This window comes from Cucurbita pepo, chromosome 19 (genome assembly GCF_057944985.1).
Source record: "Cucurbita pepo subsp. pepo isolate OVF chromosome 19, ASM5794498v1, whole genome shotgun sequence".
Classification (NCBI taxonomy): domain Eukaryota; kingdom Viridiplantae; phylum Streptophyta; class Magnoliopsida; order Cucurbitales; family Cucurbitaceae; genus Cucurbita; species Cucurbita pepo.
The window spans coordinates 1,454,625-1,477,309 of record NC_141816.1 but is presented as its reverse complement, the minus strand read 5'-3'; the positions used below and the strand labels follow the sequence as shown (position 1 = coordinate 1,477,309).

General features: G+C 35.5%; 3 protein-coding genes across 4 annotated transcripts; all 3 read right to left on the bottom strand.

Annotated features, from left to right (window-relative positions):
• Window positions 1-769: 769 nt before the first annotated feature.
• On the bottom strand, window positions 770-4,400 carry LOC111781863 (Transmembrane proteins 14C). Its single transcript, XM_023662587.2, has 7 exons — window positions 3,951-4,400; window positions 3,031-3,421; window positions 2,603-2,770; window positions 1,905-1,951; window positions 1,710-1,747; window positions 1,290-1,385; window positions 770-1,211 (listed from the first exon to the last, which is right to left on the bottom strand). Exons 1-6 carry the CDS (start codon window positions 4,203-4,205, stop codon window positions 1,301-1,303), a joined length of 984 nt encoding a protein of 327 aa, XP_023518355.2. The 5' UTR covers window positions 4,206-4,400; the 3' UTR covers window positions 770-1,211; window positions 1,290-1,300.
• Window positions 4,401-5,835: 1,435 nt separating this feature from the next.
• Window positions 5,836-9,885, bottom strand: LOC111781129 (putative serine/threonine-protein kinase PBL1). 2 transcript variants are annotated; one of them, XM_087119848.1, is made up of 5 exons: window positions 9,687-9,885; window positions 8,318-8,973; window positions 7,775-8,032; window positions 7,490-7,615; window positions 5,836-6,729 (listed from the first exon to the last, which is right to left on the bottom strand). In XM_087119848.1, the coding sequence occupies exons 2-5, from the start codon at window positions 8,930-8,932 to the stop codon at window positions 6,082-6,084; spliced, it is 1,647 nt and encodes a 548-aa protein (XP_086975974.1). In that variant the 5' UTR covers window positions 8,933-8,973; window positions 9,687-9,885; the 3' UTR covers window positions 5,836-6,081. The 2 variants fall into 2 exon arrangements, with proteins under 2 accessions (XP_086975974.1, XP_023517342.1); XM_023661574.2 differs by having other exon boundaries at window positions 8,318-8,982; window positions 9,687-9,884.
• An 11,720-nt stretch (window positions 9,886-21,605) lies between these two features.
• Window positions 21,606-22,246, bottom strand: LOC111781761 (non-specific lipid-transfer protein 1). The gene has a single exon (XM_023662452.2). The coding sequence runs from the start codon at window positions 22,181-22,183 to the stop codon at window positions 21,809-21,811; it is 375 nt and encodes a 124-aa protein (XP_023518220.2). The 5' UTR covers window positions 22,184-22,246; the 3' UTR covers window positions 21,606-21,808.
• Window positions 22,247-22,685: the final 439 nt, after the last annotated feature.

The following is a 22,685-nucleotide window of genomic DNA, read 5'->3' as shown; positions in this document are numbered from 1 at the left end:
GAGTACTCATTGCACTTGCAAATGATAGCAGCTTCAACCAGAAATGGAGCCATTCATTCAGTTAGTTATATGAATATATAGAGGGAGTAAGGTATATGGAATTGATCAAACCAACGCTACAAATATTACATGTTCTTCACTTTTTCCTGCTTTAATCTTTATCTGCTTCTCATTTAGTGCTTTAAGTGAGGATTGATATCTTTGCATGTTTAGATTAAACATTTCAGATCTATCGTCTAGGGTATCGATGATATTAATATAGAGTTCAAAAAGAACACCAACCAACTTATCACAAGACTTCTTTATGCGTCAAAGAACTAAGTTTTGCAAACTGCACCGTACTTTAGTTGACAGTGAAAGCTATTTGAGTCATACTTCAAATAAGTATCCCAACCGTTCCATTTTGGGCAGGTTGATGCTAGTCCCCGGATGGTCTAAGTCCTTTTCTAATTTTAAAAAGAACCAAAGTAGACCAAAAAAAGGTCAGGCTAAAGCATGGAAGGGCGTTGAGCAAGAGGAACTTAAGAACCAAACTGTTAAGAGTTCACCCAAAAAACTCGACCCAACCCAATTCTATCAGTGAGTTGGGTACTATTTTTGAGATGGGAGGCTAGTTGACAGCCATATAAACAGCGACGAACCCGTTTACCTCAAAATCCTTGGGAACCATGAACAAAAAGTACATTTCAGTGATAAAAATGAGATGAACAGAGAAGAAAATTAGGATACGACCATCAACAGTTTGACAATTATTTGAGTACAATTGATGTCGACAAGATTGAAAGACATTCACATAACTCTGGAAACGCCAGATCTCAGTTACACTGGACATTGGCAAGGGCCAGTTTTTCAAGGGAATAGACAAGCAAATCTTTCACTCAGTTTCGACGTTACAACTATGGCTCCTTCACATTGTTGTCGGCGCTCAAAATAAAGAAAAAAATGAACCCAAAAAGTAGGAAAAACTAAGACTTCTTTAATGCTCTAAAAAACAGATCAAAGTTTTGGCAGCAGCTACCTACACCATCAAAACTGTATCATAACCCGATTTCCATACCCTTTTTTCAACCAACTTCATAGTCCTACTTCCTTGGAGAACACACTCTACCATACCATTACCCTCCAAGGCTTATTTTTACTCAACTCCCAAACTATTCTCTTCAATAACCTAATTCAGATTGTGATGATATGGAGATTTGGCAGACTTTCTCCTACAAGTCGAAACAAAACTTCAATCAGTATGGAACGCAAGGATGAGCGTATCCATGTGTGCGTAAAAGGTAACTCACCTGGCTAGCTTTCAATCTGTTTCTGTCCTGAGATCTCCTTTTTTGAGGCGAGCGTCCAGTGCAATCTTGTAGACGTATAATGAGACCATAGCTCCACTGCATAGAAAGGAATAGTCGAAACCAACAAACCCTTCAAAGTGGATACAACAACAAAGGCTGGCTAGACTAACTAAAAATACTAGTGAACCTAACAGCAGAAGGTCGAGTTCTTTGGAGATGAATAAATATAAAATGAAGAGCTTAACCTCAGGATTCTACACTACATGCTAAGCTCAAAGTAATGAAGAACAAATGGGCCAAACAAACAGATTAACATATTTTCCAGCCAATAGGTTATAATAACAATAGATATTATTTTTTGGCCATCGATTCAGCAGAGGCAATAATAAACATGAAAAAAAATGAAGAGAAGATATAAACCTGATCAAAGTTGTTAGAAGACTGAAAAATGATGGTCTCTGCATCAAGAAAGAGAGAAGAAAGAAACACATAAACAAAGTATCAGAAAAGCGATCCAATTCTGTCGGACAAAAACCGACTTGATCAAAGTTCTAATTTGTCATGAACATCATTCACCACATAAAGATCATACTAAGTTAGTATTAGAGTTCTCACCTGAAAAACCAAGCGCAACTCTCTCAGAAATAGAATGCTTGCAATCACTGTTACAAAAAAAATCTTGAAACGATTAAAAATTAATCTAGAAAATGAGTAAGAGGAAGACCGGAAAGCTGATCAGATGACTTAAGTCTGATTGACATATCACATGTAACAGCCCAAGCCCACCACTAGCAAATATTGGACTCAAGGTTTTAAAATGCATATGGTAGGGAGAGGTTACCACAGTCTTATAAAGAGTGCTTCGTTCCCCTCCCTCAAGGTTTTAAAACGCGTCTAGGGAGAGGTTTCCACACCCTTATAAAGAGTGCTTTGTTCCCCTCCCTCAAGGTTTTAAAACGTGTCGGTATGAAGAGGTTTTCACACCCTTATAAAGAGTGCTTTGTTCCCCTCTCCAACCGATGTGGAACCTTACAATATAATATAAACCTAGAAGACTGATCAGATGACGCAAGACTAGAAGACAAAACAATTCGATACAATTCATAATCCTCAAATCTACCATCCTCCTTGTCCGACTAAGCTGTACATTTCATAAACAAAGATAAAGTAGCTTAAGATGATAGAATACGAAGCACGTGAAGTTCACAAAGCATGATCATGACAAGACAACAGGAAATACCTGACCAGTAGACCATAGTTGGCCCGACAATCATGTTTAATATGTTATGCTATTGAATTAATGGCAGACTGACCTGCCTGCCCCTTCAGAGCAAGAGGACGAGATTCTCCTCTTTTGTATGACCTCAAGCTCATAACGCTCAAGGCCAACAAAGCACCACCAAGTATCATTCCAAATCTAATTGCAGCGAGACTTCCCGTTACCATGAAGGAAAGGAAACCACCCACAGAAAGGACCAGTCCTGTAAACCATTCAAAATAGAACGAGTCAGCAAGTGATTGACGCAAGAACGAGTCATCATAGATAGAATCTTGAGAAGGCAATGTTGCAAAATATACAGATATTACATCCTTTCAAATTATCGTATCAAAGGTTTCTTTCCCTCGAAACTCAAAATTGACTTGGATGGATTGCTCAAGTAGAAGCTGAAATAAATCGCCGTACTAAAGCAAAGCGGACCCTACTTCGTTCTAACCTTACATAAAGAATGGTAATACATACCGTATGGTATCCCATAATAGAAGTCCTTAACTTTCGAAATATCCCGTAAGTCATCGTCCGGAGAAGTAAATGTTTCCACAATCTCCTTAACTTCATCAGGGTAATTCTCTGCAACAGTGGCAATATATTCTTTACTTTCTTCACTGAATTCTTGCACTATTGAAGCCAAATCCTCCTTCGCCTTATCGGCTTGAATTTTCAAATGCTTGGAAGTTTCATTCAAAGCAGCTAATGCTTTCACAGAGTATTCCCCGTATGCCTCCTTTGAAATGGCTTTCATCTTCAGAGATTGTTCTTTGAAGGAATCTAAAGCATTTTTCCACAACTCTTGTGCCTTTTCCTGATCAAAATTGAAATCCTTTTCGTTTTTCTCCCCTTCAATCTCTGAATGCTAATAATCCAAATAAGAAACACAGAAAGGAATATCAATCTACATTCAATGCAATGAATGTAATCAACTATACCACCATGTAAAGTCAGAAATTGAAGAATTTCGTCTCCATTCCAAAAAACAAAATGAAACAGGTCCATATTTTTCAAACCCTAATGGCTAAAAACCTAGAGTTCCACAAAATTAATCATTATTCAACAAGGTGGGCAATGAATATCTGGATCATTGACCTGTCACATGTCAGAGATCAAATAATTTAAATATTTATGAACTTCTTAAACTTCAATTGCTCGATAGATAGTGTAATCCATAACACATTGAATGACTAAATCATGGATCTGTTCATTCTCCTAGTCACATTTTCATTTAACAAAAGAAATTCCACATTTCTCAGCCGCTACTAAACTGTCCTAGTGACATTAAATAATTACACAAAGTCAAAATCACAATCACAGAATCCTACATTCCTCAATCCAATCCCAAATATCACTAACAATTCAACGCAATGAGAGAACAGAATTCCGCATACCGACTCCTCATGGGAAGCCGCAAACGCCACAACCCGTCGACTCAACGAACACCGCCGATGGGGGGAGAGAAACCCATTACGCGGAAGAGTGTTAGCGACAAAGGAAACCTTACAACCACCATAACCGATCAAAGGATCGAACCGCAGAGACGAACAGGGTCGGGAGCGGACAGGGAAAGCAGCAGAGTTCTTGAGCTTCAAAGGGGAAGAATCGGCGGGGCAGGGGGTGGGATTGAGGACCAAAAGCGACTCCATTAGCGGAAACTGAAGCAGAGCAATAGAGAGAAAAGGGAAGGGAGAAGGGTTCAGAGATGAGGTGATATGGCGAGTAATTCGAGGCACACGAGGAGAGGGGTTGTTAGGGTTTTATAGAAATGAGGGGTTAGAGAAGAGAAGGGAAGGGAAGGTGAGATTTTGTGTGGAATGGTGCCACGAACGGTGGAGCAATGAGCAAGTTTTGGTTTTTATTTCTCTTTTGGCCTTTTGGGATTGGTGGGGAGAATCACGTGCTTATCAATCAAATGTTTTTTTGGTGTTCGCTTGTGAAAGGCTTCTCCTTCTTGAACCCGATCAAGGGTTCTAATCGAGTTCGACTGACCTTCTTTGACTGGACCCGACTTATTGCAACCAAGGCACCCCGTTGAAGTTAGAAAGGCTCATACGTTCTAAGATGTTATCGATCATCATAGCTCCTGTGGACATACTATCAAGAATACCCCATGTGTCGTTTATATCATTGGGGTGTTCTGGACATCCATCCATCTATTTGGGTTTTATCGAGGCATGAACCTTGTTGTATCCATGCTAAATCATTTACAAACTTCGTACCATATAGTGGGTGTATATACCAACCTTCGATACATGGGTGGGGGCACAATGTCGGCACACCCATGTCGTCTAACACTATCCTTGAAAAGGAAGTCGCCCGAGACACTCATCTTGCATTGCTCGCTCATGCTGTGACACACGTATCTGCCACATGATAGCTTACTTAGGCCACATGGCCCAAGGGTGGTGGAGAGCTGACACCATGACTCTCTCTAAGGTACGTTGTGAGACATTTTTGTGTGATTTTGACGAATGGTCAACGATCTCGAAGTTTGCACCAGGTATTTAATTGACACCAAATTTGGCGACCATTCATATTTCATATCGATGGACTTAACTCTAGAGTTGCATGCCCAAACTCAAACCACTTAAACCACGACTCCAGAGGTTAAGGCTTGGGGTCTTACCCAACCCTTATCAAGCTTGTATTTGACTCTTATGTCAACATTGTTGCCTCATGCATTTCGCACCATCCTCCTCAATCACATTATGACTATGTCTTTCTTATCACATTATGACTATGTCTTTCTTACCCAACCCGTATTTGACTCTTATAACCCGTATTTGACTCATACCCATATTTGACTCTTATGTCAACATTGTACCCGTATTTGACTCTTATAACCCGTATTTGACTCATACCCATATTTGACTCTTATGTCAACATTGTTGCCTCATGCATTAAGCACAATCCTCCTCAATCACATTATGACACTGCATCTATACATATGTATAAAAAGCCTTTAACGTTAAAATTTGAGTTTTTGAAAACTATGTTGAATATATATTATATTCTTGCTTATGAAATCAACATTATTAGATCTTTTAATTTAAAAATAGAAACTATCCATTTAAAAAACATTTAAAACAAATATTTTTTTAAAAGAAAATTAAAAAATGGAAATCTCGGCTGTAAAATAAATGAAACTTTTTATGGGAAATGTAAATTGAAATAAGAGACAGGGATGAGAAAGGCTTTTCCGATCACGTCGGGACCTCTTACTATTACTAAAATAGCGTATAGAGTTTAGGGTTTAAGGTTTTGGAGAAGAATGAAGTAGTGTATAAGGAGAAGATGTATAAATTTACATTAAATGACATTCATAGAACTATATCTACACAAAAATAAGCATATATTTCTCCTCTAGCTATGAGGATGAATATATATATATATATGTATTTTTTTTCTCCTTTTTTTTTCTTCCATCTGCTGTACATTGAGTTGAATCAACCACCAGAAGACCAGAGGAAAACAAGCAAGAAAATATAATGAATAATAAACAAATTGAATCGATTCAAAAGATCAGTATCCTTCGATTCGAGGTCTTCGAAGGGCTGACACTGACGACGATTTTCGCCTTTCCTGTCGATCGAAATCCTCAAAGGAGAGGGTCGAACATAGCCGGGGCGGAGGTGTAGGAATGGAAGTTGTACCTCCAGGTGAAAGGGATGGGTGAACTCCAGAAGGTGGAGAAGGGGAGAAACTTAGTCTGGCTGCTGCTGCAGCTGGTGCTGCTGCTGGTGCTGTAATGATGATTCCATCAAGGCTTGGTGATCTTAGCATCTGTTTTGCAGTGGGTTCTTGCAAGGGGAATCGACTTGATTGCTTTAAGTTTTGGATGATCTTCAGCTGTTCAACTACATGTCTCATTGTGGGTCTTTCTGAGGGATCCTTCTGAAGACATTTTTGAGCTATGTCTGCCACTGTTCTGGCTGCTTTGGTTGGGAAGCGCCCTTTTAGTTGAGGATCCATGATCAACGACAATCGACCATCATCGGTAAGGAACGGTTTGCTCCACTTAACTAAGTTCCTCTCTTCTTTTGGGTAACGAGAATCGAGATTTCTTCGCCCGGTTAGTAATTCTAGAAGAACAATTCCGAAACTCCAAACGTTGCTCTTTGGTGTAAGTAGCCCTCTCTCCAATGTCTCCATTGATAGATATGCTGCTGCCTGAATGTGGAAAGACAGGAAAAACAATCAATCACCTTGCACCAAAAGTGAAAAAATCGAAAGTTTAATGATGTAACAGCCCAAACCCCACCGCTAGCAGATATTGCTCTTTGGGCTTTCCTTTTCGGGCTTCCTCTCAAGGTTTTAAGAACGTGTCTGCTAAGGGAGACATTTCCATACCCTTGTAAAAAATGTTCATTCTAGTCCCCAACCGTCCCCAACCAACGTGGGATCTCACAATCCACCCCTCCAGAGCCCAACATCCTCGCTGGCATATTGTCCGGTGTTTGACCTTGATACCATTTGTAACCACCCAAGCTCACTGCTAGCAGGTATTGTCCCCTTTGGACTCTCCTTTTCGAGTTTTCCCTCAAGGTTTTTAAAATGTTTTTGTCAAGAAGAGGTTTCCACACCCTTATAAAGAATGTTTCATTCTCCTCCCCAACCGATGTGGGATCTCACATTGCCCGGTGTGTGGCTCTGATACCATTTGTAACAGTCCAAGCTCACCGTTAGCAGATATTGTCCTCTTTGAGCTTTCCCTTTCGGGCTTCCCCTCTAGGTTTTTAAAACATGTCTGCTAGGGAGAGAGGTTTCCACACCCTTATAAAAAATACTTCGTTCTCCTTTCCAACCGACGTGGGATCTCACATTTAAGGAAGTGAGACCGACCAGGATAATATCACGTACCCCACCAAAAATCATGGGGTCAAAAGTCAAAGGAAGAGTTTCAATGCGAATAGAAGCATCAAGAACTCACCACTGAATTGTTAGAAATCTCTGTCTCAGGTGTCGGAATTTGTCCTACACAACCATATCCAGAAAGCTTGGCGCTAAAATCCTTATCAATTTGTATGTTGGCAGTTGAAAATTCATTGTACATTGCCTGCAAATAAAAATTACATTTGAATGTTACTAATTATCCTCATCATTTGAAAAGTTTCAAAACTAAAATCAATTAATAAGAACACAATTCTAGGTAAACGAACTGCTAAACGCTATTGGCTGTCCGTTATAGTAAATATTAAACGACGAGCTATCTCACCTGAAAAGGTCCCTCTTCGTGCAAGAAAGTGAGACCCTGTGCGGCGCATAATGCAATCTTCATTCTTGTATTCCAGTCAATGGGAGGCCCATCTGATCTCCCATACAATAGACGATCTAAGCTTCCATGAAAGAGTCTCTCGTACACGAGCATTCTCTGCCCCGAAGCCTCGTGGGTATGAAAGCCCAGCAATTTACAGATGTTTGGATGTTGCAAAGATGCTAGAGTATTAACCTCAGAAACAAATTCCTTATAACCCTGCAGTAATAAATAGCAAGTGCATAAGAATTTCCAGTTGCTTCACAAATTCCTTAAAAAAGGTTCAGTTCCTATACTGAGACTATAAACAGTTTTTTCGTTTTCTTAATAAGAAACCAAGCGTTCATCGATAAAACGAAAGAACGAGTACAATACTTGCTACAAGAATTAAGCCAGATAAACGGATTCTCATCAAATCTAAGCAACCCCAAAAGCTCCTTCATGCACTACAGACCATTAAAAATCGAAACGTGCACTAGTAACATATCGGACTTCATATCTTACCTGATTGGATGGATTACGGTAAGTAACAGCAGCTTCAAACTTCTTTGGAGTTGAAGCATCATCTCCAAAGGTAGCCCTATATATAAAAGAAGAAGGACTCTCTGACACACAGTATTCAGCAGAAAAATTATGGCAAGCAGCCGATATTTCTTCTAAAGGAAAATTTCTGACCACTTCCACCGGTGGTAGTGGCAAAGGTCCAGAGGCATACAGAGGCCCAGATGACATCACGGATTTAAAGCTTCCAGTATTCTTTAGAGTCCCGCTAACCTGGGGCGACGGAAGAGGCAGCGGTTGAGGACTCGGGGATCTCTGTTCTTTCGATCCGAATCGGCCAGTTGACTCGTCTAGTTCGTCGTACTCAACTGATGAATAAGCGTCCTGTTCTGCTGCATACAGATTTGATGGAGCAGACAATGTATGCACTCTACTTCCAGCAGCTCCATTAGCTGGTTGAACAGGTTTCACTCTGATCTTAAAACTCGGTGGTGCAGACTGCAACGAGCGGGGTTCGGGAAGCATAGTTGGCACGATCTCCCTAGACTTAACATGTTTTCCCTGAACACTCCGTGCACGATTTTTCTTCTTGTTCTTTAGAACTGTGAAACACCCCATCTTTTTTTCAAGATGGTAGTAATACCAACAGGCCTCTTACACTTAATCAACTACAAAATGAAAAGATAATAACTAAGTCAAAAGAAAGTTCTAATCTAAAACCCCCAAAAAGATACAAAAGATAATCAAATTGTTCATTCAAATTCAACAATTCACCATAAACTGACAAACTTAATTCAAGGATCATAAACTACACCTTCGATCACCCTGTTTGTTCACTAGCAATCCTCCACACACAGAATACAAATCAAAGACGAAATCCTAAGAAATTCATAAACTCCATGAATCATTAAACATAAATTCATCTATCAGCAATGAGAACATCAAAAACAGGTCCAGAAATCGAAACATCCCCTCCAGAAAATTACTAAATGGCGAATCTCAGAGCTGAAAAAATCCATTAATGTTGCCAAATTCAGAATGGCAAGAGAAATCACTTCTGATAGCATCATCGCAAACTTCTAAACCAATTAAAATCCTCCGATAAAGAAAAATCTCTGAGAGTACTAACAAATTTTCCCACACCTTCAATGTCCACAGCGATAAACTCATTACCGATTTCATCCGATTACACAAAATCAAGCAACAACACATCCATTAAAATCCATCGCACTCTCATCTTCCAACAAGAGAACAGAATCAGAAAAATGAAGGCAACCCAGAAAGGATTCAACAGTGAGGGAGCTATGAAATCAATTCAAAACAAAAACGGGAACAAATTGAGAGAGAAAATGGAAGGATCATGAACCAATACCTGGAGGAAAGCAAGTGAAGAGTGAAGAGATCGGTGGATTGCGAGATGGGAGGGGGATGGGGAACTGGGGTTTCAGATATTGAGAGGAATTGAGAGCAAAAACAGTGAAGAAAACCGTGAAAGAGAGGAAATGATTAAGAATTAGTTAGCAACAGAAGAGGAAGAAGAGGGCGCAACGAAATGAACAGTGGTCAAACTTCTCACCAAATCAAACAGATTTATTATTGAATTTAACAAAAAGTATCTTTTTTTAATATTGTTCTCCATAAATAGAATATTCCAAGCCATATTACCTTTTTATCCCCCCACTCATTTTATTTTTACAACTCAAATTTAAATATATTTTTTAAATAGTTAAATTTTATTTCTAATAACAACAAATAATAATAATAATAATAAAATAAGTATCACATAAAATATTCAATTTTCCTTTTATTTTTTTATGAACTATTACGTCATAAAAACATTTTTGGGAGGTTTTATTGGATGAATTGATATTAAATTAACAATATTAATTATTTAATTTAATAAATAAATTTTAATTTGTTAAAATATTTACTTAATCCATTTCTAAAAAATGGTAAAGAAAAGAATAATTTATTATTACAAAAAGTAAAAAAAAATAAATAAATGGTTATTAACAAAGCGTAGGCTTTTTAATTAAAAAAGGAAAAAGAACGGGCAAGAAAGAGAATGGGTAGGGGCAGGGGCAGGGGTAAAAGGGTAATTTTGGCAGCGTCTAGATATTGAACGAGGAAACTAAAGATAGGGGGAGGTGGCAAATTAGTCAAGGTTTGAAAATTATAATATTTTGAATTATTTTTTAAGAAAATTAATTTTCTTTAAATGAAAAAAAAAAAAAAAAGGATTCGTACATGGTCAAAGATGCCTATGAAGATAGATCTTTGATTCTAAACATAGGCCGTCAGATCAATAGTGATGAAGAATTCAACGGCCACGATTCAATCACATTGAATTCTAACGGGGGACCCACAGATAGGAACGTTTTTGTCTTAATAAAAGAAACCCCGTTCTAACGCCAACAAACATTCACGGCCGGCGAAAATCCCGTGAAATTGTGGAGGTTACCACCGCTGTAGGTCGGCCGTTGGCGGTGGCGCTCGGCCCCACCGGCGGTGTGTATTTTGGACTTGTATTTTCAACTTTTTTTTTAATTATTATTTGTTTTTTTTTAAAGTAAGATTATTTTTATCACCACGTGTCTTTTTTAAAATCTAATATATATATATATATATATATATATATATATGCCTTATTGAATATATTGAGTATTTTAATTCACGTTTAAAACATTTGGGTATTTATTCAATTGACTACCGTCACTCAAAATACTCCTAATAACTACAAAATAAATAAAATGCAACTATCTTAACACAAGTTTTATGGTCTTCAACGCAACGTCACCGTCATCCGTACAGGAATGTATTGTCTTTACCTGAAGTAAATTAGGGTTTGACTTCACTATTGGGGTCGCGGAATGCAAACACATACATAATGATGAGACCTATAATTTAAAGCAATTTTCTTATGCAGCTTTTTAGTTTAGGAAAATTGGATGTGTAGTACTTCTCTACACACGACTCACATATGCAAGCATGGGCCCACTAGGCGGACTAGCACACTCCATTAGCATTAGCCCGCTGGTCGGGCTAGCTTCTCTGGGTTGTTGTCGAACACTCGAAGGGAATAATGACCGTCGAAGCATTATGGTAAACATGATGGTCATTTCAGTCTTAGTGCACGAGTCTATACTCATCATAAAAGGAAAGTATTCTAATGCACGAGAACGAGGTCCCCATATTTTCCATCGTAATAAATCATGTAAAACAACCTTCATTCTTTCATCATATATTACACTATGTAATATGCGTGCATAAACTCTTATAAAATCATTTAATTCATAATATAACTTTCCAATCATGACATAGGGGTTGTGCATCGTAAATTTCCTCACATAACATATCATAGTACATCATGACATCTCATAACATAGCATAACATGACATCTCATTTATACCATAACATTATTTGACATATCATATAGCGACACATTGTTGGATCGGTATGGCAACCCTAGAGGGGGGGTGAATAGGGTTTTAACGATAAAAGTGTTTAAACGTGATTAATTTTTCTAATGATGAAACTTTTTACAAATAAGTAAAAGATGATAATTACTATAACAAAGTAATTCAAGTCAAAACAATAATCAAGTAGAACATGCAATAAATCACAATAATAATTTTGAAATTAAATAGAAAAGAGTCAGAGAAAATGACACCGTAGTTTTATAGTGGTTCGGTCAAACTCGACCTACTCCACTCCCCAAGCGCCTCTTGGGAATTTGAATAAAGAACTTTCTCGACTCTTTCCACGGATCTGAGTCAAACCGCTACACCGCTCTTTTTACGAGTTCAAGAGCAAACTCAATCCTTTCCACGGCGCAGGATCAAACCGATACAAGTATTTGAGTTTGATAATAACACACCACAACTCTCTCAAAGAGTAGATTTACAATTTGGGATACTCACAACTATTTCCTCACAATACAATAATAATCCCTCTCAAGAATAAGATGAAAAGAAATAAACTTGTAAGCTTGGAGAGAGCAACAAACAATGGAGACTTTGAACAAATGAGGATTGGAGAATGTATGTAAGTTGTGTATTTTAAAATGTGGGGAAGATGAGTTTATATAGAGGAGAAAAGTGGCAAAATGTAGGATTGAATATTGACCATTGGATTGTGTTAGGAATAATGGAAGGTGGAGATTAAAAGTAAATAAATAAGAAAATTTTCTAAATTCATTTATTTCAAAATTTTAATATAATAGTAATATAATATAATAATAATAAAAAGTTATGTGAGTAACGGTCAAATGAAATTCAAAATTTATTATAAATATAATAATATAATAATAATAAAAACTATGTGAGTAACTACCAAAATTTTAAAATATAGTAATATAATAATATAATATAGTAATAATAAAAATCGATGTGAGTAACGGTTAGATTCAAATTTATATTTTGTAAAAATAACTTTATTTAAAAATATAGTAATAAGAAAAACTCCACCATTTGTTACTCTCCCAAAATCATAAATGTCATACTTTGATATATTTTGATTTGTCCATCATTTTGATTTTGCTGCCACATCATCACGTCGGGTATGTTGTCTCGACTGTAATTTCTTCGTTTTAGCTCTGATTTGAGTGATTGAAAAGTCGTTGAAATTGTTATTCCCGACCTTATACTGTGGACAGTTCAAAATACTGAAAATAATTAATAATTAAAAAGTAGGTTTGTTATCATCAAAACATCAATTAATTGATTGAAATTAATTAAAGTGAGATCAAGGCCAAAAAGCCAACAATCTCCCCCTTTTTGATGATGACAAACCATTTCAAGAAAAATTCATAAAAACCAAGGTAATACACCATCCATGTAATAATACTAATACATGCTAATATATTATCATAAATTTTACTCATGCATATTCTCCCCCTATATTAATGCCTCAAGAAATTATGAAACATCAAACAAGTAAATGATTCATAAATAATAAAACAACAAACTTAGAGCATATTTTTCTTAATTTTCTCCCCCTTTGTAATCATCAAAAACAACAATTGAAAGAGAATACATTTAAGAATGACGTAATGGCTCCCCCTAAAAACATGCATTAAAAAATTATAAAATTCAAGATATATCACAACGAATAATACCAAGCTCAAGCCTATTTTTGCAAAAATTTTCTTCATTTAATGGCTTGGTAAAAATATCGGCTAGTTGATTATTAGAGTTTACAAAATCAAGAATAATATGTCCATTTTGCACATGCTCTCTAATAAAATGATGTCTAATGTCAATATGTTTAGTTCTAGAATGATGAATAGGATTTTTAGTTAAATTAATAGCACTTGTATTATCACAAAATATAGGCACACTATGAAATTTTAATCCAAAATCACAAAGAGTTTGTTTCATCCAAAGAATTTGAGCACAACAACTAGCAACAGCAATATATTCCGCTTCGGTAGTAGATAAGGCAACCGAATTTTGCTTTTTACTAAACCAAGAAACTAAGGAACTACCAAGAAATTGACAAGTTCCACTAGTACTTTTACGATCAAGTAAGCTTCCGGCAAAATCCGCATCAGAATATCCTACCAATTTAAATTCAACATTTCTAGGATACCACAATCCTAAATCAATAGTTCCAAGCAAATATTTAAATATTCTCTTAACCGCATGTAAATGAGATTCCTTAGGAGAAGATTGAAATCTAGCACAAAGACACACACTAAACATAATATCGGGTCTACTAGCGGTCAAGTAAAGTAAAGATCCAATCATACCTCGATAAGTTTTAATATCCACACTTTTACCTTTTTCATCCTTGTCAAGCTTAGTGGATGTGCTCATGGGAGTTCTTGCAATCTTACCTCCATTGAACTTGAATCTTTTGAGCAAATCTTTAGTGTATTTCTCTTGATTGATGAAGATACCATCCTTGAGTTGTTTGATTTGAAGTCCAAGAAAGAAACTAAGTTCTCCCATCATACTCATCTCAAACTCATTATGCATACATTTAGCAAATTCTTCACATAAAGAAGGATTAGTAGAACCAAATATGATATCATCCACATATATTTGCACTAATAGCATATCATTTTCTTTAATCTTAATAAAGAGTGTAGTGTCGAGTTTGCCCATTTTAAAATCATTCCCGATAAGAAAATTACTAAGTCTATCATACCAAGCTCTTGGAGCTTGTTTTAAGCCATAAAGAGCCTTTTTCAACTTATAGACATGATGAGGAAATTCTTCCTCCATAATCCATTTTCAAATCCGGGAGGTTGTTCTACATAAACTTCCTCCATAATATAACCATTCAAAAATGCACTTTTCACATCCATTTGATATAATACAAAATTTTTGTAAGAAAAGCAAGTAACATTCTAATAGCTTCTAATCTAGCAACGGGTGCAAAAGTTTCTTCATAATCTATGCCTTCCTCTTGACAATAACCTTGAGCTACAAGCCTAGCTTTATTTCGAATGATATTCCCATTTTCATCCATTTTATTTCTAAAAACCCATTTGGTTCCAATAATAGAAGTATTAGATGGCCTCGGCAATAATTCCCAAACTTTGTTCCTTTCAAATTGATTTAGCTCTTCTTGCATGGCTAAAATCCAAAACTCATCATTTTCGGCATCCTTAAGACTTTTTGGTTCAATTTGAGAAACAAAAGCAAGATTATTAAATAAATTAATAGAAAAGCGAGTTTTCACACCTTGTTCGAGATCACCAAGAATCAAGTCTTTGGGATGAGACAAGGCATACCTCCATTCTTTTGGCATTGATGAAGAACCTTCTTCCTTTAAGCTCACCTCTTCTTTACTCGTAACCATTTCTTTGCCGTTGTCACTAACGAGTAAATCTCCAAAATTTCTTTCTAACTCATCACTACAAATAGACTCATTAGAAATATTATTGCAAGATTCATCAAATACCACATGCATAGATTCTTCAATAACTAGAGTTCTCTTATTGAAAATTCTATAAGCTTTACTAGTAGATGAATAGCCAAGAAAAATACCAATATCCGTTTTTGAATCAAACTTTCCAAGCTTTTCTTTGTTGTTCAAAATAAAACATTTACAACCAAAAACTTTGAAATACCCAACATTCGGAATTTTGTTATGCCAAAGTTCATAGGGAGTTTTATTTAATGAAGGTCTAATTAAAACTCTATTTAAAATATAACAAGCGGTATTAACGGCTTCCGCCCAAAAATATTTAGGTAAATCATACTCATTTAACATTGATCTAGCAAATTCTTGTAAAGTACGATTTTTTTTTTCAACCACACCGTTTTGTTGAGGAGTCCTCGGAGAAGAGAAGTCATGAGAAAGACCATTATCTTCACAAAATTTTTCAAAGGCAACACTATCAAATTCTCCTCCATGGTCACTCCTAATTTTAGTAATTAAAAATCCTTTTTCATTTTGAACTCTTTTTACAAAACTAGCAAATCTTTTCAAAACATCATTCTTATGTTTTATCATCAAAACCCAAGTAAATCTTGAAAAATCATCCACTATAACAAAAGCATAATAATTTCCTCCATAACTAGCTATTTTAGAAGGGCCAAATAAGTCCATATGGAGTAGTTGAAGAGGTCTAACAGTAGAAATCATATTTTTAGATTTGAAAGAAGACTTAGTTTGCTTACCCATTTGACAAGCGTCACAAATTTTATCTTTTTCAAATTTAAGTTGAGGAAGACCTCTAACTAATGAATTTTTTGAAATATTTGAAATCAAGTACATACTAGCATGTCCTAGTCTTCTATGCCATAGCCAAGAGTTATCAAGCAAAACCGAAAGACATTTATCATTTGTAGGACAATCATTCAAATCAATAGTATACACGTTATCATCTCTATTTCCTACAAACAAAACTTTTTTATCACTAGCATTTTCAATTATGCAATTATTCTTATCAAATACAACTCTAAAACCTTTATCACATAATTGACTAATGCTAAGTAAGTCATGCTTTAAACCATCAACTAATAATACATTTTCAATGAGAGTACAAGAGTCATTACCTATAGTACCCTTACCAATTATTTTACCCTTCTTGTTATCACCAAAAGTTACTAAGCCACCATCCTTCTTGGAAAGATCCACAAACTTGGATGGATTACCCGTCATGTGTCTTGAGCAACCACTATCCAAGTACCACTTATTTTTCTTGGAGGCTTTCAAACAAACCTAAAAACAAAGATATTCAAAATTGACATTTTGGTACCCATACTTGTTTGGGTCCTAGAAAGTTAGTGTTCACAAATTTAGGAATCCATTTCATATTTGCATTCATATTAAAGACATTGTATTTGGATAAGTAACAAGAATAATCTTTATGTCCAAACTTACCACATGAAAAACAAACAACATTATGCAATAATTTATTTCTTGGACTAAATTTGTGTATTCTATTTTTATTCGAAAAATTATTTTCTAAAATATTGTTAAATTTTGTATTTTGAGAAACTTTTCTTCCTAAAGGAATGTTTTGAGAATTTTTCAATTTAAAGCACTTAGGTCTAATATGACCTTCAACACCACAATAATGACATATAGGCACAAATCTAGATTTATCATACTTAGATACAAATTTACTGTTAGATTTAGACAAGATAGGGGATGCTTTAACAAATATTGTTTTAGAGCTTGAAGGTGCAGAACATTCATCAATATAGCCTAATCCTCTTTTATCACCATATGACTTACCTCCCTCAAGTATTTTATCTAATTTTTGAGCACCGATTGTTAACATTTTGATAGATTCCTTAGCCCTACCAAGTTCTTGCAAATTATTTGATTCATTTTCTGTGAGCAATTTAATTAATTTATCTTTTTCACAACAATCATTCTCAAGAGACTTGACTTTATCAATTAATGCATTTTTCTCATCACAATCAAATACATGCTTTTCACAAGGTACATCAATTTTAACAATATTATGATCCTTCTCTTTTAAGCAAGAAATTTCATTTAGTAAAGACTTATTTTCAATAATTGAAGTCTTATATTTCTTTTTAAGCACAATATACTTTGAACTAAGTTTCTCTAAATCAATTTGCATCTCATCAACAAGTTTAAATAATTCATGATAAGAAAGAGATTCAAGAGTTACCTTATCTTCTTGTTCATCTTCTTGTTCATCCTCTTTGTCACTATGAGCCATGAAGCAAATATTTGCTACTTCTTCATCACTTGCACTTTCATTACTATCATCCATTTTAAATAGTTCATAATTATGAACTAACATGCTACTTTTTGTTTCTTTAACTTGGTTTGTTCCCTCATGAGTTACTTCAAGAGTTTTCCATATTTCATATGCCGAACAACACATAGATATTCTATTAAACTCATCATTACTTAGGGCACAATAGAGAACATTTATAGCACTAGCATTAAGAGAACATTTTTTTTTATCATGCTCATCAAATTCCTCTTCTATTTTAGGCACCTCAATATTATTAACAATTTTTATTGGTATGTAAGGACCTTTACTAACATTTAACCACAATTGATAATCAATATGTTGCAAATAAATTTTCATCCTAGCTTTCCAATATATATAATTTGTTCCATCAAAATAAGGGGGCCTAGAGATTGATTGTCCTTCACTAAAACAACTATTAACACGTAGGTTTGCCATATGCTTAAACAATAAAGCTTATATGAAAAATATATAAAGCAACCTGCTCTGATACCAATTGTTGGATCGGTATGGCAACCCTAGAGGGGGGGTGAATAGGGTTTTAACGATAAAAGTGTTTAAACGTGATTAATTTTTCTAATGATGAAACTTTTTACAAATAAGTAAAAGATGATAATTACTATAACAAAGTAATTCAAGTCAAAACAATAATCAAGTAGAACATGCAATAAATCACAATAATAATTTTGAAATTAAATAGAAAAGAGTCAGAGAAAATGACACCGTAGTTTTATAGTGGTTCGGTCAAACTCGACCTACTCCACTCCCCAAGCGCCTCTTGGGAATTTGAATAAAGAACTTTCTCGACTCTTTCCACGGATCTGAGTCAAACCGCTACACCGCTCTTTTTACGAGTTCAAGAGCAAACTCAATCCTTTCCACGGCGCAGGATCAAACCGATACAAGTATTTGAGTTTGATAATAACACACCACAACTCTCTCAAAGAGTAGATTTACAATTTGGGATACTCACAACTATTTCCTCACAATACAATAATAATCCCTCTCAAGAATAAGATGAAAAGAAATAAACTTGTAAGCTTGGAGAGAGCAACAAACAATGGAGACTTTGAACAAATGAGGATTGGAGAATGTATGTAAGTTGTGTATTTTAAAATGTGGGGAAGATGAGTTTATATAGAGGAGAAAAGTGGCAAAATGTAGGATTGAATATTGACCATTGGATTGTGTTAGGAATAATGGAAGGTGGAGATTAAAAGTAAATAAATAAGAAAATTTTCTAAATTCATTTATTTCAAAATTTTAATATAATAGTAATATAATATAATAATAATAAAAAGTTATGTGAGTAACGGTCAAATGAAATTCAAAATTTATTATAAATATAATAATATAATAATAATAAAAACTATGTGAGTAACTACCAAAATTTTAAAATATAGTAATATAATAATATAATATAGTAATAATAAAAATCGATGTGAGTAACGGTTAGATTCAAATTTATATTTTGTAAAAATAACTTTATTTAAAAATATAGTAATAAGAAAAACTCCACCATTTGTTACTCTCCCAAAATCATAAATGTCATACTTTGATATATTTTGATTTGTCCATCATTTTGATTTTGCTGCCACATCATCACGTCGGGTATGTTGTCTCGACTGTAATTTCTTCGTTTTAGCTCTGATTTGAGTGATTGAAAAGTCGTTGAAATTGTTATTCCCGACCTTATACTGTGGACAGTTCAAAATACTGAAAATAATTAATAATTAAAAAGTAGGTTTGTTATCATCAAAACATCAATTAATTGATTGAAATTAATTAAAGTGAGATCAAGGCCAAAAAGCCAACACACATAATATGACATATCAAAACATATCATACATATGACACATGCAGGGCCACTAGGTACGAGTCATCATACATAAAGCGATTCTTCCAACCAAACTGATAGTAGAGTCACTTACTTGGTTAGCCTAGGTCGAAGCTATTACGACCCCTTGATACTACCTTAACGCTAGTCTCTGAAATTTAATTATACCTAAAGGAGTCACCTAATTTTGCATAAAATAATTTAAACTTCAACTCAAAATAATTTAAAGTAGCTAAAAGTAGTCCTACTAACCTTAAACCTTCCGAAGAGTTGAAAAATAGTAAGAAATGGTCCAAGCGTATCAAACCCAAGTCGAATTAGTCGAAATGTCGGCTTGAAGTCGTTAGAAAATATATTCTACAATTGTTTCAAACCGCTCAAGTAGGATGAAAGGAAGCCCAATAGACCTCTCTTTTGATCAAACTTCCTACTTTCTCAACCGAACCGGTTTAAATTGGCATATCAAATGGGGTCAACATTAAAAGAAACATATTTCCACGCCAAATTATGGTTAGAAGACTCGTCCTTCGGTACCGAACATTTCTTAAAGACTATCTTTGGGTATTGAACACTTCTTAAAGACGAAAGACTCTTCGAGATTTGAATACTTTAAGGCTCTATGATTGAAGTTTCAACCTCGAGAACCAGTACTCCAACTCTCGAGTAAGCAATTAGGTAAAAACTATCATTTCTCTCCCTTTGATAACTTCATAGATACGAAATTTTGATTAACGAAACAACGATATACCGAAAAGAAAACCAAAAGAACATGCGATTACGAAAAAGATGAGCAACAAAGAGGGTTCTTGGCAGTATATACTTCATTTCCCAAGGTGGAGAAATACAAACACAAACAATCAGGGTGGGACCTATCTTTGCATAAAAAAAAATCATAGCATGGTCTTGGGCTCTACATTCCAGTCCGAGCAGAGTTAAATCTGTAGTACTTCTCTACACACGGCTCACACACACGCACATGGACCCAACAGGCGAGCATGTATACATACCCCCTAGACCTAACTCGTCGAGTTGGCCTACTCATGCTGCCAAATGCCACAGAGAAAAAGGGCTAGCATAATATCTTAGCAAACATAGATATCGTAATGTACACGTCCGTACTAAAAGATAATGGGAAAAAAGAAATTTAAAAAAAAATTTAATTAAGCATATGAACGTGTTACCACATTCTCCATTCCCGATCCCGCCCCAATTTCACACACATATATATAGACATATAATGCTTCAACTAGTTCAAAATGTTCATAATCTATTTAAAAAGATTAGAACAAATGGGTAAGAATAAATGATAGTTTGTTTTTATAATTGCATTAAAATGGATGGCCCACTTATCTTCTTGGGTGGTTCGCCACTTTTAAATATTTATTTATTGACGGAGTTTATAATAATCGGTCTGAACTAGTTATGTTATACTCGAGTTATTAAACCTGTCCAATTGCCTATCAAACATTTAATAATAATAATAATAAAGATAATAATTAGGTAGCGGTATCGTAATTATAAGAAGGAAATTTAAATCCTCTAACCTATAAACGAAATGTTCGGGCTACAAATTTATTGACCAACTTTTTTTTAGCTTCATTTGTTGTTATATGGAGTGATTTGAACGTGTGTTCTTATCTTGAGATATTTGATCAACAAGATAATGTGAGTCTTATTTTCCCTTGGATTAATTTCGGGTCGTTTTCGGGTTCTCGGATAGTGAGATCTAAAGGTGTTATTCTTCAATAAAATTGTTGGGTCAAATTGCTGAGGGTTACAATCATTTGGGATGAGATCATATTGATTCCGAGATTTTAGGAGTTTGTATATCCATGAGGGTTTTACAAGAGTTCTTAGATCCAATTCGCTAGATTTATCATATTTGTAACAGCTCAAACGCTAACAAATATTGTTCTTTTTAGGTTTTTTCTTTCGGGTTTTCCCTCAAGGTTTTTAAAACGAGTATAACAGAGAGAGATTTTCACTCTTATAAAGAATGTTTCGTTTCTTTCTCTAATTGACGTGGGATCTCACAATTCACCCCGTTTGGAGCTCAACGTCCTCTCTCTCTCAAATTGATGTGAGATCTCACAATATCACTTCAAAACTTAACTTTTAATACCGAACAAGTTAAGAGGAGCTGAAATGTATCCATAATCGATCTTCCTTTGATTTGATCTAAACATCTCGAGAATCTCGAAAAAAAAGAGTTTAGTCTCGAAGTGGATTCATACCATTGTAAAGATTCGTTATTCTTAACAGATAATAAGTAAACACTACTAATATATATTTGGATTCCGAGTGTAAAACGACCAAATACAAGGGAATTGGATCAGATACCAAAACAGAACGAAACCACATTAGTTTAGAAATACATAAAACTTTTCCTTCATTTATTCTCCGATGGTTACGACACGACAACATGGTCTACTAGCATTGCAGCTGGACTTAGATACGTACAACATCCTAACGAATGGTGCTACAGTCGATACGTGGGTCGATCTTATAGGGAAGCTTGACGCCACACCTAGCCGGAAGAGCAGCAGCATTAGCAAGCGTTTGAGCATTATAAGAAACCCCCTTGACAAGCGATTCCAAGCATCCACACACGGCCTGTCGGTCAGCCGCTGTGCTTGCCAATTTATTCAGGTCCTGCACGCCGCTGCAACATGTTGCAGACGGCGTCCCTCCACCAGTGACATATGATACACACGCACCCAAGTCGCTGACCACTTGGTTGCATGTCACGGCCGCCTCGCTCACCCTTCCACCCATAATGATGCCACACACAAGCGCCACAACCAAACCCATCTTGACATTGATCATGCCATTACTCGCCATGGTGTTGCTCAAATCTAAGCTCGTTGAGGATTTAGTGCAAGAGTTTGAGCTTATGGGTTGGGGATTGTGGGGTTTATATAGAGAGGGAAAGTAATGTTGATGGGATTGGTAGGTTTTAAGGCCATAAATGCATGGCTTTGTTGGTTGGGTGATGCTTTTAATGTCACCTGCCAGGTCGTGAGAGTTAAATGCTTTGTTTTGCACTACAAATAAAGTAAGATTCAGATTATCTTGTTGATCGAATATGCGAGATCCCACATCGATTGAAGAGGAGAACTAAACAATCTTTATAAAGGTGCAGAAACCTCTCCTAGCAAACGCGTTTTAAAAACTTTGAGCGGAAGCTAAAAAAGGATAGCCTAAAATGGACAATATTCGCTAACAGTGAACTTGGGCCGTTACAGATAAGAACATGTCAAATGATTCTAAACATGCCATCTAAACTACGTAGAATTGCAAAGTAACTTAACTTTTGGCTAAAGGAAAGCACTGTATTTTTTCA

Excerpts from the sequence above, each read along its gene's own strand:
- LOC111781863 (XM_023662587.2), bottom strand. The coding sequence starts at position 4,205 with ATGGAGTCGCTTTTGGTCCTCAATCCCACCCCCTGCCCCGCCGATTCT. Across the intron at positions 2,771-3,030 it reads CTATTATGGGATACCATACG|GACTGGTCCTTTCTGTGGGT; the intron begins GTATGTATTACC and ends AATGGTTTACAG. Across the intron at positions 1,386-1,709 it reads CTTCTAACAACTTTGATCAG|TGGAGCTATGGTCTCATTAT; the intron begins GTTTATATCTTC and ends CTTTCTATGCAG.
- LOC111781129 (XM_087119848.1), bottom strand. The coding sequence starts at position 8,932 with ATGGGGTGTTTCACAGTTCTAAAGAACAAGAAGAAAAATCGTGCACGG. Across the intron at positions 8,033-8,317 it reads ACCGTAATCCATCCAATCAG|GGTTATAAGGAATTTGTTTC; the intron begins GTAAGATATGAA and ends TTATTACTGCAG. Across the intron at positions 6,730-7,489 it reads AGATTTCTAACAATTCAGTG|GCAGCAGCATATCTATCAAT; the intron begins GTGAGTTCTTGA and ends TTCCACATTCAG.
- LOC111781761 (XM_023662452.2), bottom strand. The coding sequence starts at position 22,183 with ATGGCGAGTAATGGCATGATCAATGTCAAGATGGGTTTGGTTGTGGCG.